The sequence below is a fragment of the Lepidochelys olivacea genome, assembly GCF_965140295.1.
Source record: "Lepidochelys olivacea isolate rLepOli2 genome assembly, chromosome: 10".
Taxonomy (NCBI): Eukaryota; Metazoa; Chordata; order Testudines; family Cheloniidae; genus Lepidochelys; species Lepidochelys olivacea.
Genome location: NC_140420.1, coordinates 46,573,932 through 46,597,643, shown reverse-complemented (window position 1 = coordinate 46,597,643; position 23,712 = coordinate 46,573,932). Strand labels below are relative to the sequence as shown.

Genomic DNA, 23,712 nt, shown 5'->3' with positions numbered 1-23,712 from the left:
ACAGACCCTTTGTTTCTCTCCCTCCTCCCAGCTTTTGAAAGTATCTTGTCTCCTCATTGGTCATTTTGGTCAGGTGCCAGTGAGGTTACCTTTAGCATCTTAACCCTTTATAGGTGAGAGGATTTTTCCTCTGGCCAGGAGGGATTTTAAAGAGGTTTACCCTTCCCTTTATATTTATGACAGCAGTACAGTTGAAAGCTGAGACTAATTGAATATCTGAGGTTTCGTCAAGTAAAATTGCAACAAATGATGCTTCCTCAGTTTCTTTGGCAATGGCATTAAGTTGGAAATTACTTACTGCTTCAGTGAGGTCATTCTGAATTCTATTCCGTGTGCCAGGACAAAAAAGGTAGCAGTTTCCAAATAAAAGATCAAACTCACTGACTAATTCTAAGGTATCTACATAGTTTTCCCAGTTCAGGGAATCATCATCTGACTTGTTAATGTCTATGAAACCCCAGGTCTTATTCTCTGAGATGACATACCATAAATATTTCTCCTTGCAAAATGGTCCGATTCTGACAAAAATTTCCATTGTGTTGTCTCACAGCAATTCTGTTGCTCATCTAACTGAATATCAGTACAATCTTATCCAAATGCTCATAGCTGTATATGGGCTGTTAGGTGATGTTGGCTAGTTTTGTGATGTCTGCAGGCATTGTGTGGGTTGCTTTGGTCATTGTATCCTGCCTTATTCCACATGTACTTTTCACTGACAAAAGGCAGAGAGGGCCAGCAGTATAGCTTGTTTGTTTCTGCCCACCCATAAATCCATACACATTTGTACACCTCTGAAATACGATTTTCAACTCGTTTCCTGTTTTTCCGGAAGAACTCACTAATTGCAGTTTTGGTTTTGGCCTTCTATTTCTTATAATTTCTGGGGTTCTTTTGCATAGTCTCTTGCACTAAATGAATGAAAAAAAATTCACTAAACTTTCCATCCTGATGAAGACTTTGCACCATTAGCTCTGTTCTACCAGGGACAATTTAATCGTACACTTGAATGCCTGGTGTATTCATTCAATTCTACACTTGCAATAGGAGTTCTCTTTGGGTTGTCTCAGCTGTAGGACAGCACCCGTGATGAAAACACAGGTAACAGTGATTACCACCATCCCCTGCCTGGCCATATTTAATATTCTCTTTGCTTTTCCACTCTTTTGTTTTGCCATTAATGAGACATTCATTATTCCAAATTGAGCTTTAAACAGCAACCCATATGTAAACTTTAATCTCTGCCTGAAGCTCTTACAAAAAAATATTGTTTTGCGAAGCAGTGGCTGGTGAAAGAGTATATGGCACAGAACAGAAAACATATGAAAGAGAAGCATATAAAAAAAGGCAATTTTCATGGATACACTTCAAAACAGAAAGAGTCAGGAGTGCTAATAAAGTAGAAACAGTAGGGGGACATTTTGTTTTTAAGTGCCTTAAATATTTAAATAGATTTCTTATTTTTGAAAATGTCCAGTTTCAAATTAATTTTGTGTGTAATTATCTAAGGGCTTTTTTTAAAAAGGGCAGTTATAGAGTGCATATAATTTCTCTATAGTGTGCTCCATGAATTTCCAGTTTCTCCTGCATACAAATTTAGAGGAACCTGGTCACCACTGACTGACTGCTGCTTACCTTGGTCCCTCCCTCCAGTGCATCCCTTGTGTCAGGAACAGCAGAATCTCCCTGAAACTGGGGGGGGGGGGGAGGCACTAGTGCCTGAATTGTGGCCCCGCCTCCCTGCACTGCCCTTTCTCCCCAAGACCCCACCCTTGCACTGCCCCTTCTCCCCAAGCCCCACCCTTGCACCGCCCATCCCCCTGAGGCCCCGTCCTCACACTGCTCCTTCTCCCCAAGCCTCTGCCCCTACACACAGCCTATTCCTCCTGAGGTCCAACCCCGCCTCTTCCCCTGAGGCCCTGCCCCCCGCTCGCTCCTCTCTACCTCCTCTCCTCCATCACTTCCCCTTATGGCCATTAAAAAGTGACGGGGCCATGGCCCTCTGGCTCCCCCTGTTACGGCACCCCTGTCTTGTGTATTCAATTACACATTTGCATGCCTGACATTCCACAAAATGGCTTCTTCCATATGGTGTGTATGGGGTCATGCTGTTCAGAGGACATCATTTTAAAATGGCATCCTCTATGCTCATTCAGAGGCTGGATGGAATCTGCCCATGGGCCCCCTGTTTTTTCTGCAGCATGGGTTGCATGCACAGATGGCATGCCCCTCTCTGGGAATATGTTCCTAAAATATGTGTTGGAGGCGGAATTGATTAACAAGTTTGCCCAAGGCAAAGGAATGTGGACTTACCTGTCTGCCTTGGAAACTGTTGTGCATCAAACATCGTCAAACCAGCACAAAGGATGCTTCATTTGCATTTTAGGTCAACAGAAGAACAAGGTATCAGGAGGATGAACAAACAACATGGCGTCAGCTTCCTGAAGCACAAACAGCAGGGGAGAAAAACCTTATTTGTGGATGCACTTCAAAATATATTTTTTCAATATATTACTGGACTATAAGCAGAAGGGGAGAGAATCCCTTAGTTACCCATCACTTAAGGAACAAAGGGGCCAGAGCTCCTGGAATCTGTGAAAGGTGGATCCCTCAGCCATGTGGGTTAGGGACAACTGAGAACTGACAGCAGGTGAGAAATTGCCTGAGACCAGGATTGTCATTTGCTAAGTTTTAGACACTAGAAAGCAGGTTTTATTTTGTTTTATTTGTGACCACTTCCTGTTTCTATTATCCTTGCTTAGAATCACTTCCAGCTCTGTTCTTGATTAATAAACTTATTTTTGGTTTTGCCATAAAATTATCTCAGTGCTCCGTATTAAAGTAATGTGTGGGTCTTCAGCTGAACTGATAAGCTGGTGTCTGCACTGTCTTTTTGGAGACAGTGGACGTGGTATTTCTGTGGGCATCCAGTGAGGGGCCTGGATGCTGCAGGGGAATGCACTTCCAGGGGGGTTGGGAACTGGGATGCACCGACTGTTACCTGCAAGGCAAAGTTAAGACTGGCAGAGTCTTGAGGAGTGTACTGGGGAGGTGGACAGACTGGTGTGGCAGGGAGTTGACAGGCAGTTTAAGCTCCAGCAGAACTGTGTCTGGCTGAGGGAGAGGGGTAAGACTGTGGCTCCTGGTTCTGAGAAAGCATTCCACAGAGACAGATGGGGCTGAATCAGCAGGGTCACGGTGGTGTTGCATGTTTGAATTTAATAATGATTCAAGTCTGGCAAATAGGCTCCAGTAGAATTATTTAATCAAAGATTGTCAATCAGAGATCAGTACAGCACTATACGAAATACAAAAGGAATAGATACATTACCAGCCTTGGTATCAGGTAAAGAGCTGGCCTCTATGTCTCTCCCAGTTTTCACTCCCCAACCTAATTTTCACACCTTTTGTCTTTTATAGGGTATGACACAGAGAAACTCCTTTTTGGAGGGAAAATTGTTTCTCATGATTAATTTCACCATGTGTTCTGTTTTTGAAATTACTGATGGAATTTCTTTTATGGTGCTCAGTTTGCCTGACTGATGAGTAAAAAGGAATCTCTAATCTGGTTTCTAACACTGTAGAAACTGGCTGTTTTTAATGACTTAGAAACATATTTCAATGGGTCATTATTTCATCCATTACAGAAAACATCTGATAATTATCCGTTATCAATCACACAGTTTTGTTAATTACATACTTCTGTAGACTCTTTTAGTAGTTTGAGGATGTCTTTTCCCTGGACACCTAGATTTCCATGGACCTGAAAATGCTGAGGATAATTAGACACAGCTCAGATCCATAAAGATTTTTTGGAGAATTATTACTATGTGAATGAATTTAACATACAAAAAGGAAAAGGGGACTAAGAGAGTTAATATTTACTAACAATGGTGTTTCACAGGGCAAGGTGGAAGGGACAGGACTACCCACTAAGATTCTTGGGTCTGAGCTTTATCTTCCTGTGTTTACTGGTTGCCACAATCATTAGGAGTTTAGCTGGAGGAGCGTGCAGTGAGGCGTAGACATGTATGGTACCCAATAACCTGGGAAGACGGAGTCCAATTCCTTGGACTCTTCTGTTAATTGATAACCTACTTCCTTGTCAGCCTGTGGCATAAAGAAATGGGAAGGAGATTTCTGTGAGCACAAGAGAGCCAGGGAATTGGTATTCAACCCTCACAAGAAGGACCAGGTGTCTGTCGTGAGTCACTCGCTAATGGGGTCTGCATGGGGCTGGAGCCAATGGTGAATGGGGCCACCAGGGCTGAGGATCATGGGGCAGGGCTCTAGTGCTGCTAGAGGAATGGGGAGGAAAATGGGAGAGAGAAGCGAATGGGAAGGGTGAGGATTAGAGCAGATGGCCAGGCTGAAGGCACAATAGGAAAGGTCAGCACCAGGGCAGGGGACAGAGGATGTGGAGGCTCTGGGTTGGTGATATTGTGAGGACAGGGCTTGGTTTGAATTTAGTGGACTCTTATGGGTTAGGCTGACAGTACAGAATGTGCCATTCTCTGGGTTTGCCTACATTTGAAAGGAATTTTGGATGAACTTGAGGTTTTTCAGGACAAACAGCACTGATAAACTTCAGGAAGAACCCAAATTTTCTTAATTATCTGGCGTCTCATTCCATATGGACACCACCCCTTTGGAAGCTCATTCACTCAAATTCAGAAGGGGTCATTATGCAGTGGGGTAGGCAAGGCTGCATCTTCTGTGCATGGTGGCATTGGGACAGCCTGCAGGAGAAGGCAAAAAGCTAGGTTCAGAGATTGGGCTCTAGTCCTGTTTTCCCCCTGTATGACCCTGGGACAGGCCCTTTGTCATGCTGTTCTATGCAGTGGCAGGGCCGCCCGTGGGGGGGGGGGGCGGCGCAAGTGGGGCAATTTGCCCCAGGCCCCGCAGACAGGGCGGGGGCAATTTCGGCGGCAATTCAGCAGCGGGTCTTTCAGTCCCTGTCTTCCTCGGCGGCGGCACTTCGGCGGCAGCTCAATTGCTTCGTTTCAGTCTTCTGCGGCAATTCGGCGGCAGGTCCTCCTGTCCTCTTCTTTCTTCGGCGGCATGACTTGGGTTTTTCTTTGTTTTTTCTTCACCGCTTGGGGAGGCAAAACTAACTTTTTTTTATGGAAGGGGCCCCCGAAATTGCTTTGCCCCAGGCCCCCTGAATCCTCTGGGTGGCACTGTGCAGTGGGGATAAAGGCACTTAGCAGTGTGTCAGGGGCTGCACACATTGTGTCTGGCAAGGCTGTAGGCAGTCCAGGGGACAGAATCACCAGGCAAAGTGTAATCACCGGGCAAAGTATAAGGGAGTGCACATGTGCATTAGTCAGCAGGGTTGCTAGCTTTTGCCATTTCTTGGATTCCAAGGCCACAAGGGACAATAATAATCATCTGGTCTAGTGGTGTGCAAACTTTTCCAGTCATGCCCACCCCCTACCAGTAACAGAATCTGTCTGTGCTCCTCCTCCAAAACTGCACAGCCAAGGCTTCCTCAGCGGCGGAGCTGGGAGCGGCACTGGGGATGGGGGAGGAGCTGGGGATGGGGGAGGAGCTGGACCGAGAGCAGAGAGGGAATGAGGGCAGAGCTGGGCTGGGGGTGGAGCAGGGGGTAGGGTGGGGGTGGAGGCGGATCTGGCCTGAAGGCAGAGCAGGACTGGGGGCTGAACGGGGTTGATGGGTGAGGGGTGGAGCTGGTCTGGGCGAGGAGCATGGTTGGAAGTGTGGTGCTCCCTCCCCACCCCCCGCGGGGGCTGGCCTGGGCCCCAGTGTGCACCCCCCCAAACATTCCTCCATGACATCCTAGTGGGGCGCGCACACAGTTTGGGGACCACTAATCTAGCCTGAGCTCCTGTATAACACAAGCCAGAGAACTTCCTCAAAACAATTCCTAGAGCGGAGCTTTTAGGAAAAGCCCAGTCTTGATTTAAAAATTGCCAGTGATGGAGAATGCACAATGACCCTTGGCAAGTTGATCCAGTGGTTAATTACCCTCACTGTTAAAAATATACATCTTATTTACAGTCTGAATTGGTCTATCTTCAACTTCAAGTCATTGGATGGTTTTAGATCTTTCATTTCTATACTGAAGAGCCCATCAGTAAATATTTGTTCCCCATGTAGGTACTTATAGCCTGTAATCTAGTCACCCCTTAACCTTCTCTTTGTTAAATTAAATAGATTGGGCTCTTTTAGTCTATTACTATAGAGCAGGCTTTCTAATCCGTTAAGCATTCTTGTGGCTCTTCTGTGAACCCTCTTCATTTAATCAACATCCTTCTTGAACTGTGGGCACCAGAACTGGACACAGGATTCCAGCAGTGGTCCCACCAGTGCCAAACAGAGAGGCACAATAACCTCTCTCCTCCTACTCGAGATTCCCCTGTTTATGCATCCCAGAAGCACATTAGCTCTTTTGGCCACAGCGTCACACGAGGAGCTCATGTTCAGCTGATTATCCACCACAAGCCCAGATCTTTTTCAGAGTCCCTGCTTTCCAGGATAGAGTCCCCCATCCTGTAAGTGTTGCCTGTATTCTTTGTTCCTAGATGTATACACTTACATGTAACTGTATTAAAGACGTATTATTTGCTTGTGCCCAATTTACCAAGTGATCCAGATTGCTCTGTATCGTTGACCTGTCCTCTTCATTATTTACCACTCCCCAATTTGTGATAATTTTGTTTTCTTCCAAGTCATTGATAACAATGTTACATAGCGTAGGGCCAGGAACTGATCCCTGCAGGATCTCACTGGACACACATATGCTCAATGAGGATTCCCCATTTAAATTACATGTTGAGGCTACCAGTTAGCCAGTTTTTTATCCATTTTATGTGTGCCATGTTAATTTTATATTGTCCTAGTTTTTTAATCAAAATACCATGCATTCAAATGCCTGGCAGAAGTCTATTACATCCAGACTATTATCCTTAGCTACCAAACTTGTAATCTCATGAAAAAAAGATATCACGTTAGTTTGACAGGCCCTATCTTCCATAAACCCATGTTGATTTGCATTAACTACATTACCCTCCTTTACGTCATTATTAACTGAGTCCCATAACAGCCACTCCATTATCTTGCTGGGGATCAACGTCCAGCTGACATGGCAGGGAGATAGAGTGTGTACTAGTCATTCTGCTCCCTGCTTTCCCTCCCCTCCTGTGAGCCATGGGTCTGTCTGCTTCGTGCTGTCCCCCGCTCCTCTTCCTGGCTGCAGCACCCAGGATGGGGAAGGAGCTGCCCCTGTGGTCTGCCAGGGAGAGAAAAGAGGATCCTGCTACAAGTTCCCCCTCCCTGGATCTTGTGGTGGGGGATGAAGATCACTGGGAGATTCAGGGGGGCACAATGGGTGGCTGTGTGGGGAGGGGGCAGGTGTGGGCCTGGGCAAGGTGGGTCCGGGATGGGGTGGCAATGGATGGCTGTGGGACATGGAGGGGTGGGACAGGTGTAGGGTGATTGGATGGCTGGGTGGGAAGGGGTTGGGATGGGGTGGCAATGGATGAGTGAGTAGGGAGGGACAGAGCTGAGACTGACAATGGATGGCATGGGGCGGGGCTGGGTTCCACACAGTATGAGTTGTTTCCAAGGCTGGGCTTGGGAAGCTGGAGGCTCAGCCAGGGCCCATGCAGCGGGGTCAGATCCCTCTATCTGTATGTTAGGCCTGTTGGTGCACTGCAGCTGCCCCCCATGCACTAGGTTGGGGGGGGGCATAGGGGGAGGTCAGTAATCTAAAGCAGACCAAGCCATGTTATAACCTGGTAGAAAAATCTCACTGTTTGGGGGCTAGTTCTAGGATTGTTGGACCTGACTGATGACAACTGAGCTTTTGGGGTCAGCTGCACTGTGTGAGTGCTGTGGGGGTGGGGGGAAGGCACCTGCCCCCAGCCCATTGTGTGGGCCCTGGTCACCATTGAGCCCCTGGCTAACAACGCCAATGTCAGAGCCCTAGGAAGATGACTCAATTTCCAGGGGGCGGAGCTATTCAAATTTAATCTAATCTGGGACCACAAATTCTGTTCTGCACCAGTCATAACAGAGTTGTTACAGCATGGAGTCACTACGGGGCAGAATTATGGATGTCTGGGAGCCTTAGCTGTGTGTTTCCACACTGTCACATGCTTGGGTTTCTTCTAAGTGTAACCTTGGCTCTGAATTTCTGGGGTTTGCTATGCTTGTTTTGGGGATTAGCCCGGCACTTATTTTTATTCTCAACCAGCTGAATATCGTTTTTATCGGGGGGTAGGGCCCAGGAAATGAGTTCAGGAAAGGGCTGAACGTACTTTATTAACAGTGACTGTCTGTTTGCCTCCTGGTCCCCTGTGAGGAAGTTCTGGGGCAGGCAGGAATGTGGGGCTTTCCCCCACTCCAGTTGGAAACAGGAAGACTGCTCAGGGCTCCCCCCTTGTCGGGGTAGAGAGGTGAGGAAGAGAGCTCTTAGGCAAAGAAGAGGAAGAGAGCAAATGAGCCAGCCTTGCAACTCTGAGCTCACTGGCAGCTCTTCCATTAACTTTATTGGTGGAGGAACAAACTCAGTGCTTCTCTTGACAGGAGAGAAATTCAGGACAACTCCTCTCTCAGGCCTAGAATAACAAAGCTGCTCCTGGCGTCTCCTGGAGCCTGATACAGAACCAGGAAAGAGATCCCAGCTTCCCCTCTGCAACACACTGGGGTTCAACCCAGACCAGTGTGAGCTTGTGTCACCCCCTTCCCTGTAACCCTGAGTGCCGTAAATGCTCTCCCACTGTGGCTCACAGCCCGGACACCAACAGCCAGCAGACAAGCATGTAGTTCCCTGACTGTCCATGTGCTGTGCCTCCCTTGTTCAGTGCTCTGACCCAGCAGTCTGCCTAGAACACAACAGCCTCTCCCTGGTCTCCTTTAACTGGAGTGAACAATCATTTCAATTCAAACACAGCACGGAGTTGGATTATAGTCAAAATAGAGCATGTTTATTAACAAAAGGACATAGGTTAAATGATACCATGCAGGAGGGACTGAAGGTAGAATGGGTTACAATCAAAGACAAGTAAAAATACACTTTTTGATGACTGAGACCTAACTTAACAAGCGACAGATTTTGCTCTAGGTAATTTTCTCACCATCACCAGCATGGCTGATCAGACCCTCTGGCCAGGACCCCATACATGGAGCACAAAGTGCCTGGTTCCTTTGTCTCCTCAGGTGGAGGCTAAAGATAGATCTCTCTCTGTCCCTTATATCCCCAAAGGAATTGTCTTTGTCCTAAAAGGCAGGAAGGTCTCCTGGGGATTCAGTCTCCTGTGTCTCTCTGGGGTGCAGGAGCCATATTAATTCTCTGTCTCTTGACTTCAGACTCAGAATATCCCCACTGGTTTAGCTTGATGTCTTTGTTTATTGCTAAAATATACATTAGGGTAAACCCACATTCTTTTGTCTAGGATAAACCTGTTTATTCCCTTTACCTAGGCTAGGCTAGGCTAGGCTACCTGGCTTTAGATATGTTCCAGTTACATCACACTGAGAGAATTTATAACTTCACATATAGAACCATAGGGTTAGAAGGGACTACAAGGGTCATGTAGTCTAATCCCCTCCAAGATGCAAGATTTGTTGTGTCTAAACGTTGTTACATATATTTTACAATGATATTATTCACCAGTACATTAATAGTTTTCAAATGATAGCTCAAAAGGCGTATTTTATACAGTTATCATTACACTAGTGTGCAGGGTGTGAATAAAGGGGTGCATAGGGTCTCACTTTCCCAGCTCAGGAACCAGATGGATAAATATAAATGGACACACCTAGGGACAAAGAATACAGGCCATACGTACAGGATGGGGACTTTATCCTGGGAAGCAGAGACCCTGAAAAAGATTTGGGGTCATGGTGGATAATCAGCTGAACATGAGCTCCTAGTGTGATGATATTGTCAAAAGAGCCAATGGGATCTTAGGGTGCATAAACAGGGGAATGTCAAGTAGTAGATTATTTTGCCTCTGTATTTGGTACTGGTGCTACTTGTGCTGGGATCTGGTGCCCAGATCTGGTGCCCACAATTCCAGGAGGAGGTGGATAAAATGGAGAGGGGTTCAGAGATGAGCCACAAGAATGATTAAATGATTGGAAAACCTGCCTTCTAGTGATAGACTCAAAGAGGTCAATCTATTTAGCTTAACAAAGAGAAGGTTAAGGGGTGAGTTGATCAAAGTCCATAAGTACCTACATGGGGAACAAATATTTAATAATCAGCTCTTCAGTTCAGCAGACAAAGGTCAAACATGAGCCAATGGCTGGAAGCTGAAGCTAGACAAATTCAGACGGAAATACAGTGTACATTTTAACAGTGAGAGTCGTTAACCATTGGAACAACTTACCAAGGGTCATGATGGATTCTCCATCACTGACAATTTTTAACTCAAGATGGGATGTTTTTCAAAAAGATTGATCTAGGAATTATTTCAGGAAGTTCTCTGGCCCGTGCTATACAGGAGGTCAGACTAGATGATCAAAATGGTCCCTTCTGGCCTTAAATCTATGAGCTCTGGGCTTCTCTCCCTTGGGTCCAAAACAAGGAAGCAGCTCAGGGTTTCCCCACTCTTGGGAAGCAAATGGCTATTGCCTCCCAGCTCGGGAACCAGATGGTGCTCATGGCATCATTCCTTCACAAGATGCACTGTTGCGGGGCCATCCAGCTAATTCCTGAGTTTGTGTTGTAGCGGGAGCATATCTAGATATGGAGGATGTCAGAATTTCACTCGGTGACCTGGAGAAGGGCTTGGAGAACACGGCTTTCGACTCCATGGTAAATCTTCCCTTCTCTTCTGCACTGGCCTTTGGACCTGCTCTGAGAACACTGACTAACAGGAAGTTTTACAGGAAGAAGAGGGACTCCCTGAGGGAGCACAGAATCCACCTCCTGAGAACAGAGAGCAGAGGGCCGAACGCCCCACCTTCTGGAGGTATAGTAACCCCGGGAAGAGTCACTGCTCCCCATATAGCTCCCATTAACCAAAACACACACACTACAAACACAACAGTAAACCAGAGATTAGCACACAACCACTTTGGGTATGTCTACACTGCAAGGTAAGCCCAGGCTCAGACTCAGGCTCTAACTCTAACCCCTCTTCCGTCTACACACAAATCTCTCGGCCTCAGGGCCATGGTCCTATGACCCCTGAAGACGGAAGGTCTGAGCCGGAGTCAAGGTGGGGCCCAGAGTTCAAGGCCTGTCATTTTGCAGTGTAGATGCAGCACCCCTTGGACATAGGTTCTTGGAGTCCGCCAAAAGTATCCCACAATGCTATGGGCCGACTTCCTTTGTCCTCTCTCTCCCAAGAATCATTAATTGACTCCAGGGAAACGGAAGCACCTCCCCTTGTTCTAGTACAGCTGCTTTGTAGTTAACCCTTTTGTTTTATTCTGATGGCCAAGCTGCAAATATACCTTAGGAGGGCACAGAGCAGTCTGTGTTTGCAACGGATACCAAACAGAAAGTGCACTGCATCATGGTTGCAGGAGACAGCCAGAGCCAGATCTTGGTTAGTCTCTGGTGCTAGGTCTGCAAAACAACTGATTTTCGTAAGAGTACCGGAATGCCCACGTATACCAACAAATAGCAAAGAAGCTGGTAGTGTTGGAAATTTACCGACCAGCAACCAGTGTGATGAACAGATGAATGGGCTCAAGAATGAGTACCAGAAAACCAGGACTACAGCTGCACCTCTGGCAACTCACCAGCATCACGCCCTTCCTATGATGAGTTTGAGTATGATGAGGACTGTGTTGAGCAGTGAGCCACCAGTGGTGCTCAATGACCTGGTCAGCTGGGAGGAGGCCCCGGTGGCCTCAGAAGCCTGCATGGGAATTACTGAATGAGGCAAATGAAGTGACTCTGCTGATGAAACTGGTCCTAGAGGAGGCTTTGCCACAGGAACAGCTGCAGCGCATACTGGGGCCATACTCAGAGGAGATTTTTGATGCCCTCTGGAGGAACAACCCACCGTGGAGCTGGCAGCAGAAACAGACAAGGGATAGCTGCCCCAGAGTCTGGTAAGTTTCTGGGTTCATTTTTCTGTTTATTAATATGGGAATGGGAGAGATTTCCACTCCATGAACCAATGCCAAAAGTTTATAAGCCCTGGATAGCAGCATGTAGCTGCTAGTAGCTCACTGTTCCTGCCCCCAACAATGGAATTCCAAATGGAGACCAGGAAATGCCAGCAGTAAAACAGGCAAGTCAAAAGAAATCTCTCCTGGGAAGGTGCCCATTTTTGCTAGTATTTTCTATTTTGTTGAAATAAGAACCGTATATTACCTTTCCCATATGTACACCACTCAGTACCAACCCCATGGTGTAATGAGCTGCCTGAAAAGACTGAATTGTTTTGCTGGAGGGAGGGGGAAGTGATTCAAATGTCTGTTTTCATACGTAGTCCATTTCTGTTAAATGTAGTCCATGCATTCCATGGGTGACGAAATCATTAATCCCAAATACAACGAGGCGTTTGAAGTCAGTTCAGAAATTTGCCAGGGGGAGAAGGGGGATGGCTGTGGAGTTCCATTCCAGGTGTTTGCACGCCATCCTACCAGGCTGCATCAGAAGCCGTGGAGAGACGCTAAGCCATGTGAATGCTAATGCAGCACCCTGTTGATTCGTTCATGAATTCTGACCCAATCCTGGGGGCTGATAGCTGCAAACTTTTCATGTAGCTGGAACTCCATGTCTGTAGTCACATTTCGGGGAAGGATGTATTTTTCAGGGCTACCTTGGTAGCTCACCAGCCCACTCCACTCATAGATGTGCTGTTCACTCACCATACATTTGAACACTTCAGAGGCATACACACCTGGTTTCCCACCAACAGCCTGGCCACCAACCTCCTCCCAAATTCCATTTTTTTGAATTTATTTTTTAATGTTGTGATTTTTAACTTACCATTCTCTCAGCATAAGAACATGGGAGGGGGAGGAATAGCTCAGTGGTTTGAGCTTTAGCCTGCTAAACCCAGGGTTGTGAGCTCAATCCTTGGGGGGGCCATTTAGGGATATGGGGCAAAAATTGGGGATTGGTCCTGCTTTGAGCAGGGGGCTGGTCTAGATGACCTCCTGAGGTCCCTTCCAACCCTGATATTCTATGATTCTATAAGAAAGGCCCTTCTGGGTCAGACCAAAGATCCATCTAGCCCAGTATCCTGTCTTCTGACAGTGGCCAGTGCCAGGTGTGCCACACACACATACCAGGCACTGGCCACTCTCGGAAACGACCAGAACAGGTAATCATCAAGTGATCCAACCCCTGTCACTCATTCCCAACCACTCCTTGCACTGCGATTAACTGGGCTGTGTCTAGGGAGCTTCTGTGGGCTGAAGCAGCCTACTGTCAATATATTGAAGTTCAGTTTTAAAAGGTAACATTTTCTGTCCTTGAAATTCCAAAATGAGTTTTTGTTCTCCTGCACCAAGCTATCGGAGACAATAACCCTTTGTGTCTTGTCCTATTCCAGGCCCCTCGACCTTGACAAACTGCAGTATTTCCACAGCTCGCCCACACTGCAGAAGCTAAAGAGCCATCTCTCTTTTTTCTGGGAACAGCAGCACTCATAGATCTCTAAATGTGGTCTACCAGCAACAGGTTGATGCCTGTCACAGAAGCAGATGATTTGGCATGTTCCTTCCAAGAGGCTGTACGGCAAAGCTGCTGGGACTTTGTTCTTTTAAGGAGCTCTGCCTGCAGTGGCCTTGTACAGGTGCCCAGTTATCTTATGAGGAACACAGACAGATGATAGTTGTCCCTCACCCACTGTACAAGGGCTTGGCTCTCCATGAGGGATGTGAAGGGCTATATTAACCACAGTCAGTGGAAGAGCTCTGTTGAGCTTGCAGTCAAGGGCACTATAGGCGCCGACTTTCATTTTTCTGGGTAGGTGCTCCACCCTGAGGCCCTGCCCCCACTCCGCCCCTTCCCCCAAGGTCCCACCCTCGCTCCGCCTCTTCCTGCCTCCTCTCTACCCCCCCCCCATGCCACCAAACAGCTGATCGGCACAACCTGCTGAAGTAACAGCTGATCAGCAGGTGGCTGGTGGGTGCTGAACACCCACTATTTGTCTGTGGGTGCTCCAGCCCCAGAGCCCCCATGGAGTCGGTGCCTCTGGAGGGCACTGTTCCCTGGACTGCAGGGCAGTAGTGGGGAGGCATCTTTCCCCAAATCCCAGGAAGGCTGGAGGTGTTTGTGTGACTGTCCACAGCTGGAGGCCAGTTAGGATACATGGGTGTGAATAGGCTGCACCGGATCCTGCAGTTCCTGCTGGGCACAAGTGGCTCCTGAATCAGGGGAGTTTTGCTCGGCAAGCACACTGCATGTGCGTTGGTGTCTCTGTTTGCATCTCCCCAGGCGTGCAGCACGGCCCGTGTCGTGGGCCAGAAGGGTGTGTAAGGCTCACAGCAAGGTGCTCCGGAAGGTTTTCCTGGGCCTCTTGTGTGCAGGTGAGACTGTCGGGCCCTCTCACAACATGTGGGAGATCCTCCTTGGGAATCAGAGACACTAGAACCAAGAGCCCCTCCTCAGCCAAGTGGACTCATCCCCTCAGCATGTTCTCCAGGCCTTGGGCTAGTCTGGATTTCCATGTCCCAAGCAAGGGGGGGTCCACCCCTTGTCACGAAGGTTGCATCTGAGCCCAGTTCATCTCATATCTTTCCAGCTACAGTGGGCCTGTGTCATTCTGACCCCATTGCTCCTGGTCAGACCTTCTCCTCACGGGGGGTTCAGGCATCTCTAGTCCTGGAACAGCATGACCCTGTTCCCCCCCTTACCCCTCCTGGTGAACATGCAGAGATCTCTACTTCTGCCTTCCTGTCAGTCCCTCCAGCCCCCAGGAATGGCTGGTCACTACAAGCCCATGAGCTAGCTCACTTGACTGCTGTGGGATTGCTCTGCAGTGGTAGAGGTTGTGTGGTGAGGGATGGGGGAGGAATAGCTGGAGGCCAAGGAGGGTTTGTGAGAGCTGAGTCTGCCCACAGGCCCCTGAAGCCACTCACTGCCTCTGCCCTGCTTTTCCTCAGCTTACTTGGCCTATTTCATCACGGCCTGTTGGCTGGACTTCCAGCGAGCCATTGCCTTGGTCGTTATCACTGGTCTGGTCATCTTCTTCGTGGGCTGGGGCTTCATTCAGAAACACTGTGGAGCCAAGCTGACGAAGCTTCTGAGCCCCTGTCGGAAATGCTTTCTGAAGTCCTGGCCATGGCTAAAATGGTGAGTCTGGCAATAAACACATTATCCACCGGAAAGCAACTTTCCTCTGGGCTGCATGTTTCACCAGGTGCATTGGGTCTCCGTCACGTCAGTGCACACACACACGCCTGATGAGCATAGGAGAGCTGGGCTGGTGTGCACACACGGAGCATGTACTAACTGGGCCTGCGCTGGACTCCAGGGCTGGGGGCTGTGCTGAAGCTGGCAGACACATGCTGGCACACATTCCCAGACAGACGTGGCCCTAGAGGCCTCTCCGGGGAGGGATCTGACAGCCACTGCAGGTGTGCTAAATAGGATTGTGATAATATGAACTGTGCCTCTCCATACTGATCGGAAGGGCTGCAGTTTGGTTGTCTCTTCAAACGATTCCCATCTCTTCCTTGATGGAAGCTGATCTCCACTATGGGGTATTCGCTCAAAGAGAAAACATCTCACCTTGGTCCATGTGCTCGGGGCGGTATGGGTAATCCCTGGACTTTCCTGCCTTACTGTGCAACCCTCGCTCACACAAGTGGCCCTGAGGCACCCCAGTGGTCCCACTGGCTTTGGTCAGGCTACTTGTCGCCATGTAGGCACTTAATGACTGTGATCAAGTCAGTGTTTTCTCCAGGAATTGAAATTAGTGGGGGTTCAAATTTACAGCGAGGCGGGGTCAGGGCTGATGAGGTGTGAGACCGTGAAGGGTGAAGGCTGTATGGCACCATAGTAAAAACTGAAAAATGTTTCATGACCATTTTATTTGATTTTAAAATCATCACACAAATTAAAGTTGGCTACTTAAGCCTTCTATGAAGCACTATATCTACATCCTTCTTGGTTTCTTGTTATAATTTTGCACAACTCTGTTAATGAACTTCTTGAATGCAATGCATTCATCTTTGGTGGCTTCTCGTGTGTCCAGTACTTCCATTCCTTCAATTGATATGCTCATTAGTTCATTCACATGATCAGGCAGAAGGCGACTTCTTTCAGAACACAAAATTCTATTCAATGATGAAAAAGAATGCTCAGCTGTAGCTGTTGTGACTGGGAGTAGCAAGAGATTCCTACTTCTTTTAGCCCAGGAAACATAACACAAAGATCAGGTCAAGCCACTAGTGATGGTAAAAAAGAAGTTGAAGTCAAATCTTCATTCATTTGTCGAATGATATTCCACTCTGTGTTTAAATTCTCTATTCTGTCCTGAGCACATGGCAGCCCCATTGCTGGTAGTGCCTCACTCCACTCAACTGTCGGTGTTTTATAGGACAGGGATCTGTGAAAGCTACATAGAGGTTGAGTAGAATCTAGAAGTCGCTGTTGTAGGTCTTTAAGACTCAAGTCTGTGTACTTTTTCAGTTGTCTTAACAAACACTTCTTGTCCCCTTCACTTAAGGATTCAATATAAATGCCTTCATTAGTCAACTTCTGGACTGAAGTCTTTGCTTCTTCCAGTACTTTTTCAATGCATAACTCTCTGATTGATCCAAATGTAGCTTCTATTTCTGGACAAAGATCTACTACTGTTGTAGCAGATACCTGGATGGCATTTGTCAAGGTTCCTCCCCCACTCTGAACTCTAGGGTACAGATGTGGGGACCTGCATGAAAACCTCCTAAGCTTACTTTTACCAGCTTAGGTTAAAACTTCCCCAAGGTACAAATTAATTTTATCTTTTTTCCTTGGAATAACCACTGCCACCACCAAACTCTAACTGGGTTTACTGGGAAATGTAGTTTGGACACGTCTTTCCCCCCAAAATCCTCCCAACCCTTGCACCCCACTTTTTCGGAAAGGTTTGGTAAAAATCCTCACCAATTTGCATAGCTGACCACAGACCCAAACCCTTGGATCTGAGAACAATGAAAAAGCATTCAGTTTTCTTACAAGAAGACTTTTAATAGAAATAGAAGTAAATAGGAGTAAAGGAATCACCCCTGTAAAATCAGGATGGTAGGTACCTTACAGGGTAATTAGATTCAAAACATAGAGAATCCCTCTAGGCAAAACCTTAAGTTACAAAAAAGACACACAGACAGAAATAGCCATTCTATTCAGCACAATTCTTTTCTCAGCCATTTAAAGAAATCATAATCTAACGCATACCTAGCTAGATTACTTACTAAAAGTTCTAAGACTCCATTCCTGTTCTATCCCCGGCAAAGCAGCATACCAACAGACACAGACCCTTTGTTTCTCTCCCTCCTCCCAGCTTTTGAAAGTATCTTGTCTCCTCATTGGTCATTTTGGTCAGGTGCCAGCGAGATTACCTTTAGAATCTTAACCCTTTACAGGTGAGAGGATTTTTCCTCTGGCCAGGAGGGATTTTAAAGGGATTTACCCTTCCCTTTATATTTATGACAGCATTGTTTAATGACCCAGGCGGTTTCAACAGTAGACTTACAAGAGAGAGAATGGCAATAGTCTTCTCTGAACGTAGTAACAAAAGTAATCCACCAGCCTCACTACTTAGATCCATCCTATCTTGGTAGATACTTTCCAAAGCCAGTAATAATGGCTGGAGTAATTTTAAGACAACAGCCAAGGATCGCTCATGAGAAAGCCAGAGGGTTTTCCCAGGTTGGACTAATTTGAACTTCAGTCCCAGTATATCTTCTATATTTTCCAAGATATTCAGTCTTTTTGGACTCTTGCTGAAAAAAGAATATAATGAAGACATTAAATTTATAGCTTTGTAAATGTCTTTTGAAGAGTCTGCAGCTCATACTAGCGTTAGTTGGAGTAGATGGCCTCTGCAGTATGTGTAGGAGAGATTAGGGCTACACTTTTCGTTGAGCAAAGCTTGTGCTCCACCATGTCTTCCAGAGAAGTTTCCAGCTCCATCAATTCACAAGCAGCCATCTTTTTGGGGTCCCATTGACAAGTATTTAACTCTTCTAAGATGTGGGTTGTCACAGATGCAGCCAATCTGTCTTCTATAACTTGAACATCTAGAAATGCATGTACTGGCCTACCACTGACATCAAGATAACATACACAATGACTTAATACTTGATGCCCATTTGCATTGGTGTGTTCATCAGCCACGTATGCAAATTTTTTGAATGTGGTGGGAGAGTTCTTCACTTTTTCAACTGTTGAGTCTTTCACTGTTGCACTACATGCATCTAGCCAGTCAGTTGAGTTTCTTGCAGAAAGATAGTGAGCATTTGCTGGTCTTGTTCGGAACCAGTGTTCAACTTCAGGATGAACAAGTGACAATGGACTTAACATTGGCCTCCAGTTTGTAGTGTGTGGTATCTCTTGCTTAAATAGAAAGTACGATGCCACGGCCATGTTTGTTCGCATGAACTGTGTTGTGTCTCCAACATTCTGAACAGCCTCATTAACACTCACCAGTGTTGTCCTTGGTCAGTGGAGATTCAGAGTTCAGAGGTGCTTTCGCATGAGTTCATCTCCCAGGTGGGGGGCAAGAAAGCACCTTGCTCGTTCCTCCAGCTGTTCACTGTTCACTCTGGACACTGTTGTTCATTGTGCCACCGTTCACTCCATCACTCTGTTGCCAATGGCCCTGCAACGTCACCTTCTGCTGCCACCTGCCACTGTGACCTCTGCGAGTTGGTCTCTTGAGGTTCCAGCAGCTCTCAGTGATTTTAGCTGAGCTCTCAGTGGAGGAACCTCGCTGCTAGCGCAGACTGGGCCGTCTCTGCCACAGAAACACTGTCCCACAGCAGGTCTAAGCACTTAGACCTGATCATCAGTGATTTCAGCTGTAGTGATCACTTAACAAAGCAAAGACTATGGAGCTCTGTCTTTAAACAGTGGAGAGGGGCAGGTCTAATAGTACTTGTGACTCAGGCAGACCATTAAGCAAAACACCTGTCCCCACCCTCTCTCTCTCTCTCTCTCTCTCTCTCGATGCCCTCCATCAGCACAGGCTAAGTACAGTTCTACTGCCCTTTACTCGTACAATAAGAACAACAACATTTCATTACCCTCCCCCCACCCCACCCCCTGCATTCAAGTGATTTGTAACCCAACCCCAGCCAAAATCTATCACTTGGGCAACACAGCTCTGTTTGCTGGATACCTAGGTAGATTAGGTGTGAATGTAAATACAATCTGGTCCTGAAGCCTTTCCCCCCCAGTCCCCAGCTCATCACTAGCTGTCAGGGAGAGCTCATTTAGACTTTGCTTACAAATCATAATTTGAAATTATTAGGTTGGCCAACATCACCAAAATGAATGCACTGACATTGTCATAAACAGCTGTACAAGGAAGCTAGTCGTTGTTCATACTTTTCAAATCTATGATACTTTTTCAGATACACGTATTTTATCCTACACTGTATATGCTTTTAAAGTGTGTATTCATGTTTCAATTTCAATTCAAATTTCCAAACAATCACTAAATTGGCAACACTGCATGTAAGTAGTTCACAAAACTTGTGATTTCATCAGAAAATGATGACTAGTTTGTTTGACCAGATCTATTATCCATAAAGACATGTTGACTGGTATTAAAATAGAGGGAAGATATGAGAACTTATTTAGCACAGAATCAAGATGTTGAGAACAAAATTAGTCAAGGATCAAAGAATATGAAGAGAAGACATTCTTAGATTACCTAAATACCAGTGCTAGGAATCTGGGTAACTAACAAGAAGAATTGGAATTGCTCATTTATGAACATAAATTTGATTTTGTTGGTATTGCTCAAACCTACTGGGATAATTCCCATGATTGGAATGTGAAAAGCAAAATAGGCAAAAGGGGAGGGTGAGTGGCCCTCTATGTCAAAAATGAGATTACCTATTTCCAAGTCACTGATAACTCAGAAGGAAATTATTTTGAATATGTATGGATCAATGTCCTAATAGATAAAGCACAAGATGGCATATTAGTTGGTGTCTGCTACAGACCACTAAATGACTAGGGAACAGAATGACCATCTCTTTACCCACCTATCTTCAATATGTAGGAAGAAAAGCCAAGTGATCATGCAGACTTCAGTTTGAGTGAAATATGCTGGAGGTCTCATGCTGTCAGTACTAAAACACCTTTGGAATTTCTAAACATTATACATGCCAGGTTCCTAACTCAAAAAGTGTTGCAGCCAACATGGGGGAATTCTTTATTTGACCTTGTCTTGACAGGTAAAGAGGAACTGATCACAGAACTGAAAATTAACGGTACTTTAGACGAGTGATCATGACTTGATCACATTTATATTGTGCAAGCAGAATAAAGACCAAACAAGTAATATATATATACCTGGTGCTTTAAAAGGGCCAATTTCACAACACTGATGAAACAATTATGAGCCAAACCAGTTGGAAGAAATTTAAATCTAACCAGAAAAAGGTGAATGCTTATTGGAAATTGTTTAAAACCACCTTACTAGAGACCCAAAAATCCACAATCCCATCACTGAAGAAGGCCATACTGGTTAAAAAACTGACATAGTTTAGAAGGGTAATGAAGGCAGCTAAAAAAATAATATAGATAGATAAATAAATGGAAGAAAGGGGAAGTTGATGGTAATAAGTATAAATCAGAAGCTAGGAAATGTAGAAAATTGATAAGGGAAGCCAAGAGACAAAAGGAAAAATCTATGGCCAGAGAGTTAAGGACAATAAGAAAGTGGTTGTTTTAAAACAATACTCAGAACAAAAAGAATCCTGACAATGATATTGGTCCATTACTAGATGGAAATGGTAGAATTATCAATAATAATGCAGAAAAGGCTGAGGTGTTCAATAAATATTTCTGTTTTGTATCTGGGGGAAAACATGATATAGTCTCATTATGTGGTGGTGAGAATACTCTTTCCATTCCAGTAGAATCAAAGGGACACAAGGTAAAATCTATGGTCAGCAGAATTAAGGATAATGAGGAGTTTTTAAAGTATATCAGGAACAAAAAGAATCCCGACAATGGTATTGGTCCATTACCACGTGGAAATGCAGCAATATTGATAATAATGCAGAAAAGGCCGAAGTGTTCAAGAGATATTTCTGTTCTGTATTTGGGAAAAAACAGATGTGATAGGTCTAACATTGATGATTATGATGATGATAACACTCTTTCCAATCCACTCTTATTTGAGGAGGATGTCAAACAGCACCACTAAAGTTAGACATTTTTAAATTAGCAGGTCCAGATAACTTGTATCTGTAGTTTGAAAAGAGCTGGCTGAGGCACTCGTTGAACAACTAATGTTGATTTTCAATAAGTCTTGGAATACCGGGGAAGTGCAAGAAGACTGGAAGAATGCTCATTCTGTGCCCATATTTTAAAAGGTTAAACAGGATGATTCCCATAATGATAGGCCTGTCAGCCTTGACATTGATCCTGGGCAAGATAATGGAGTAGCTGAAACGAGACTTGATGAATGAAGAATTAAAGGAGGGTGATGTAATTAATGCCAGTCGACATGGGCTTATGGAAAATAGATCCTGTCAAACTAACTTGATATCTTTTTTTTTTTTTTTTTTGCTGAGATTACAAGTTTGGTAATAGTGTTGATGCAATATAATTAGACTTTTTTAAGGCATTTGACTTGGTACCACATGACACTTCGATTAAAAAACCTAGAAAGACAAAATTAATATGGTACTCATTAAATGGATTAAAAGCTGGCTAACTGTTAGGTCTCAATGTAAATGTAAATAGAGAATGACATGGAAGTGAACATAAAATTATCGCTGATAAAGTTGGCAGATGATACAAAAATTGGGGGAGTGGTAAATAGCAGAGGACAGGTCACTAATACAAGATCGATCTGGATTGCTTGGTAAACTGGACACAAGCAAACAATTTGTGTTTTAATGTGGCCAGATGTAAATGAATACATCTAGGAATAAAGAATGTAGGCCACACTTACAGCATGGAAGACTCTATCCTGGGAAACAGGGACTCTGAAAAAGATCTGGGAGGTGTGGTGGATAATCCACTGAACATGAGCTCCCAGTGCGACACTGTGGCCAAAAGGGCTAATGTCATCCCGGGATGCATAAACAGAGGAACCTTGAGTAGGAAAAAAGAGACTATTTTACCTTTGTCTTTGTCACTGGTGTGACTACTGCTACAATACCAGTTCTGGTGTCCACAATTCAAGAACAATTTTGATAAATTGGAGAGAATTCAGAGAAGATTCATGACACTTGTTAAAAGATTAGAAAACCCGCCCTATATTGACAGACTCAAGGAGCTCAGTCTATTTAGCTTATCAAAGAGAAGGTTAAGGGATGACTTGATCACAATCTATAAGTACCTACACGGGAACAAATGTTTAATAATGGGCTCATCAATCTAGCACAGAAAGGTCTAACACCATCCAATGGCTGGAAGTTGAAGCTAGACAAATTCAGACTGAAAATAAGCTGTACATTTTTAACAATGACAGTAATTAATCTTTGGAACAACTTACCAAGGGTCGTGGTGGATTCTCCATCATTAACATGTTTTAACTCAAGACGGGATGTTTTTCTAAGAGATCTGCTCTAGGGATTATTTTGGGGAAGTTCTCTGGAACTGTGCTGTACCGGAGGTCAGACTCAATGAGCTCTGGTCCCTTCTGCCCTTGGAATCTGTGAATCTATGAATTAATTATGCTGCCACCCTTAACTTTTTTACTGAGTGCATCCCATGTCAACCTCGCCGTGATTTTGCCTAAAGTCTGTGTCACGCTAACCAGCTGATAGGTACCTGAACCAGTGTTGGAGTCCTAAAAATACAAGTGCTGGAACACAAGTCAGTGGGAGGCCCCGGTAGGGAGCAGAAGATGGATGGTAGTGGGGGAGCTGGGCAGAGCAGGGGATAAGGACAGTGCAGGGTGCTGGGAGAAGCCCAAGGGAGCAGGGTGACTCCTCACAGAGCCCATCCTGTCCCGCATCCCCCCTACCTTTGCGGGGCTCCTGATCCCTGTGAGGGGTTCTGCTGTCCAGGTGTCCCCACTACCCAGCTCCCGATATTGGTCAGCACCACAGTGAACTGCCAGGTCCTGGCTGCAGCGTCCTGGCTCCCTCTGTGCTGACCTGCCACCGAGCAGTCTCCACGTGGGCCTGGCACCCACACCTGACAGCTTGGAGGATGCTCTGCAGCCATGGAGGGAAAGGACCAGGTCCAGCAGAAGTATCACAATGCTGTTTGGAATCTTAAGGAAGTGCCAGGACAGCGTTCCGGCATGGCTCAATGCTAACCGGAGCAGGATCTTATATTGCTGAGGCCAAGTCATCACCTGCCAGGTTGGGAAGGAGTCTCCTTACCAGCCACGAATGGTAGAAAGTGTCACCCACGGATGCTGCTGTGATAGCTTAGTGATAGCAAGGCACCCCGAAGCCTTCTGCACTGCAGACTGCCCTGACCAACTGGGGGTCTTTTTCTCCAACCAGAGGAGATGGCAGGCTCCTGTAGGAATATTCCTCAGCCATTCAGCATGACCTCCCTCCTCCTTGGGGCTAACTTCAACCAGCTGCTGCCATTGGGCCAGGTTGGGGATAGGATGTGATCATGTGTGGTGAGGGACAAGTAGA

General features: G+C 45.9%; 1 protein-coding gene across 2 annotated transcripts in view; it reads left to right on the top strand.

The window, feature by feature from the left end:
• Positions 1–4,044: 4,044 nt before the first annotated feature.
• The window catches only part of LOC311527524 (sodium/nucleoside cotransporter 2-like), a 44,581-nt gene continuing 24,913 nt past the window's right edge, over positions 4,045–23,712 (top strand). Inside the window, exons 1-5 of one of the 2 annotated variants that reach the window (XM_084641600.1) lie at positions 4,045–4,192; positions 10,698–10,783; positions 10,858–10,940; positions 14,375–14,466; positions 15,043–15,232. In XM_084641600.1, the coding sequence (XP_084497726.1) occupies positions 10,715–10,783; positions 10,858–10,940; positions 14,375–14,466; positions 15,043–15,232 (434 nt within the window). In that variant the 5' untranslated portion in view covers positions 4,045–4,192; positions 10,698–10,714. Of the gene's footprint in view, positions 4,202–10,697; positions 10,784–10,857; positions 10,941–14,374; positions 14,467–15,042; positions 15,233–23,712 lie in introns of both variants that reach the window. The other variant, XM_084641599.1, reaches the window with a different exon arrangement.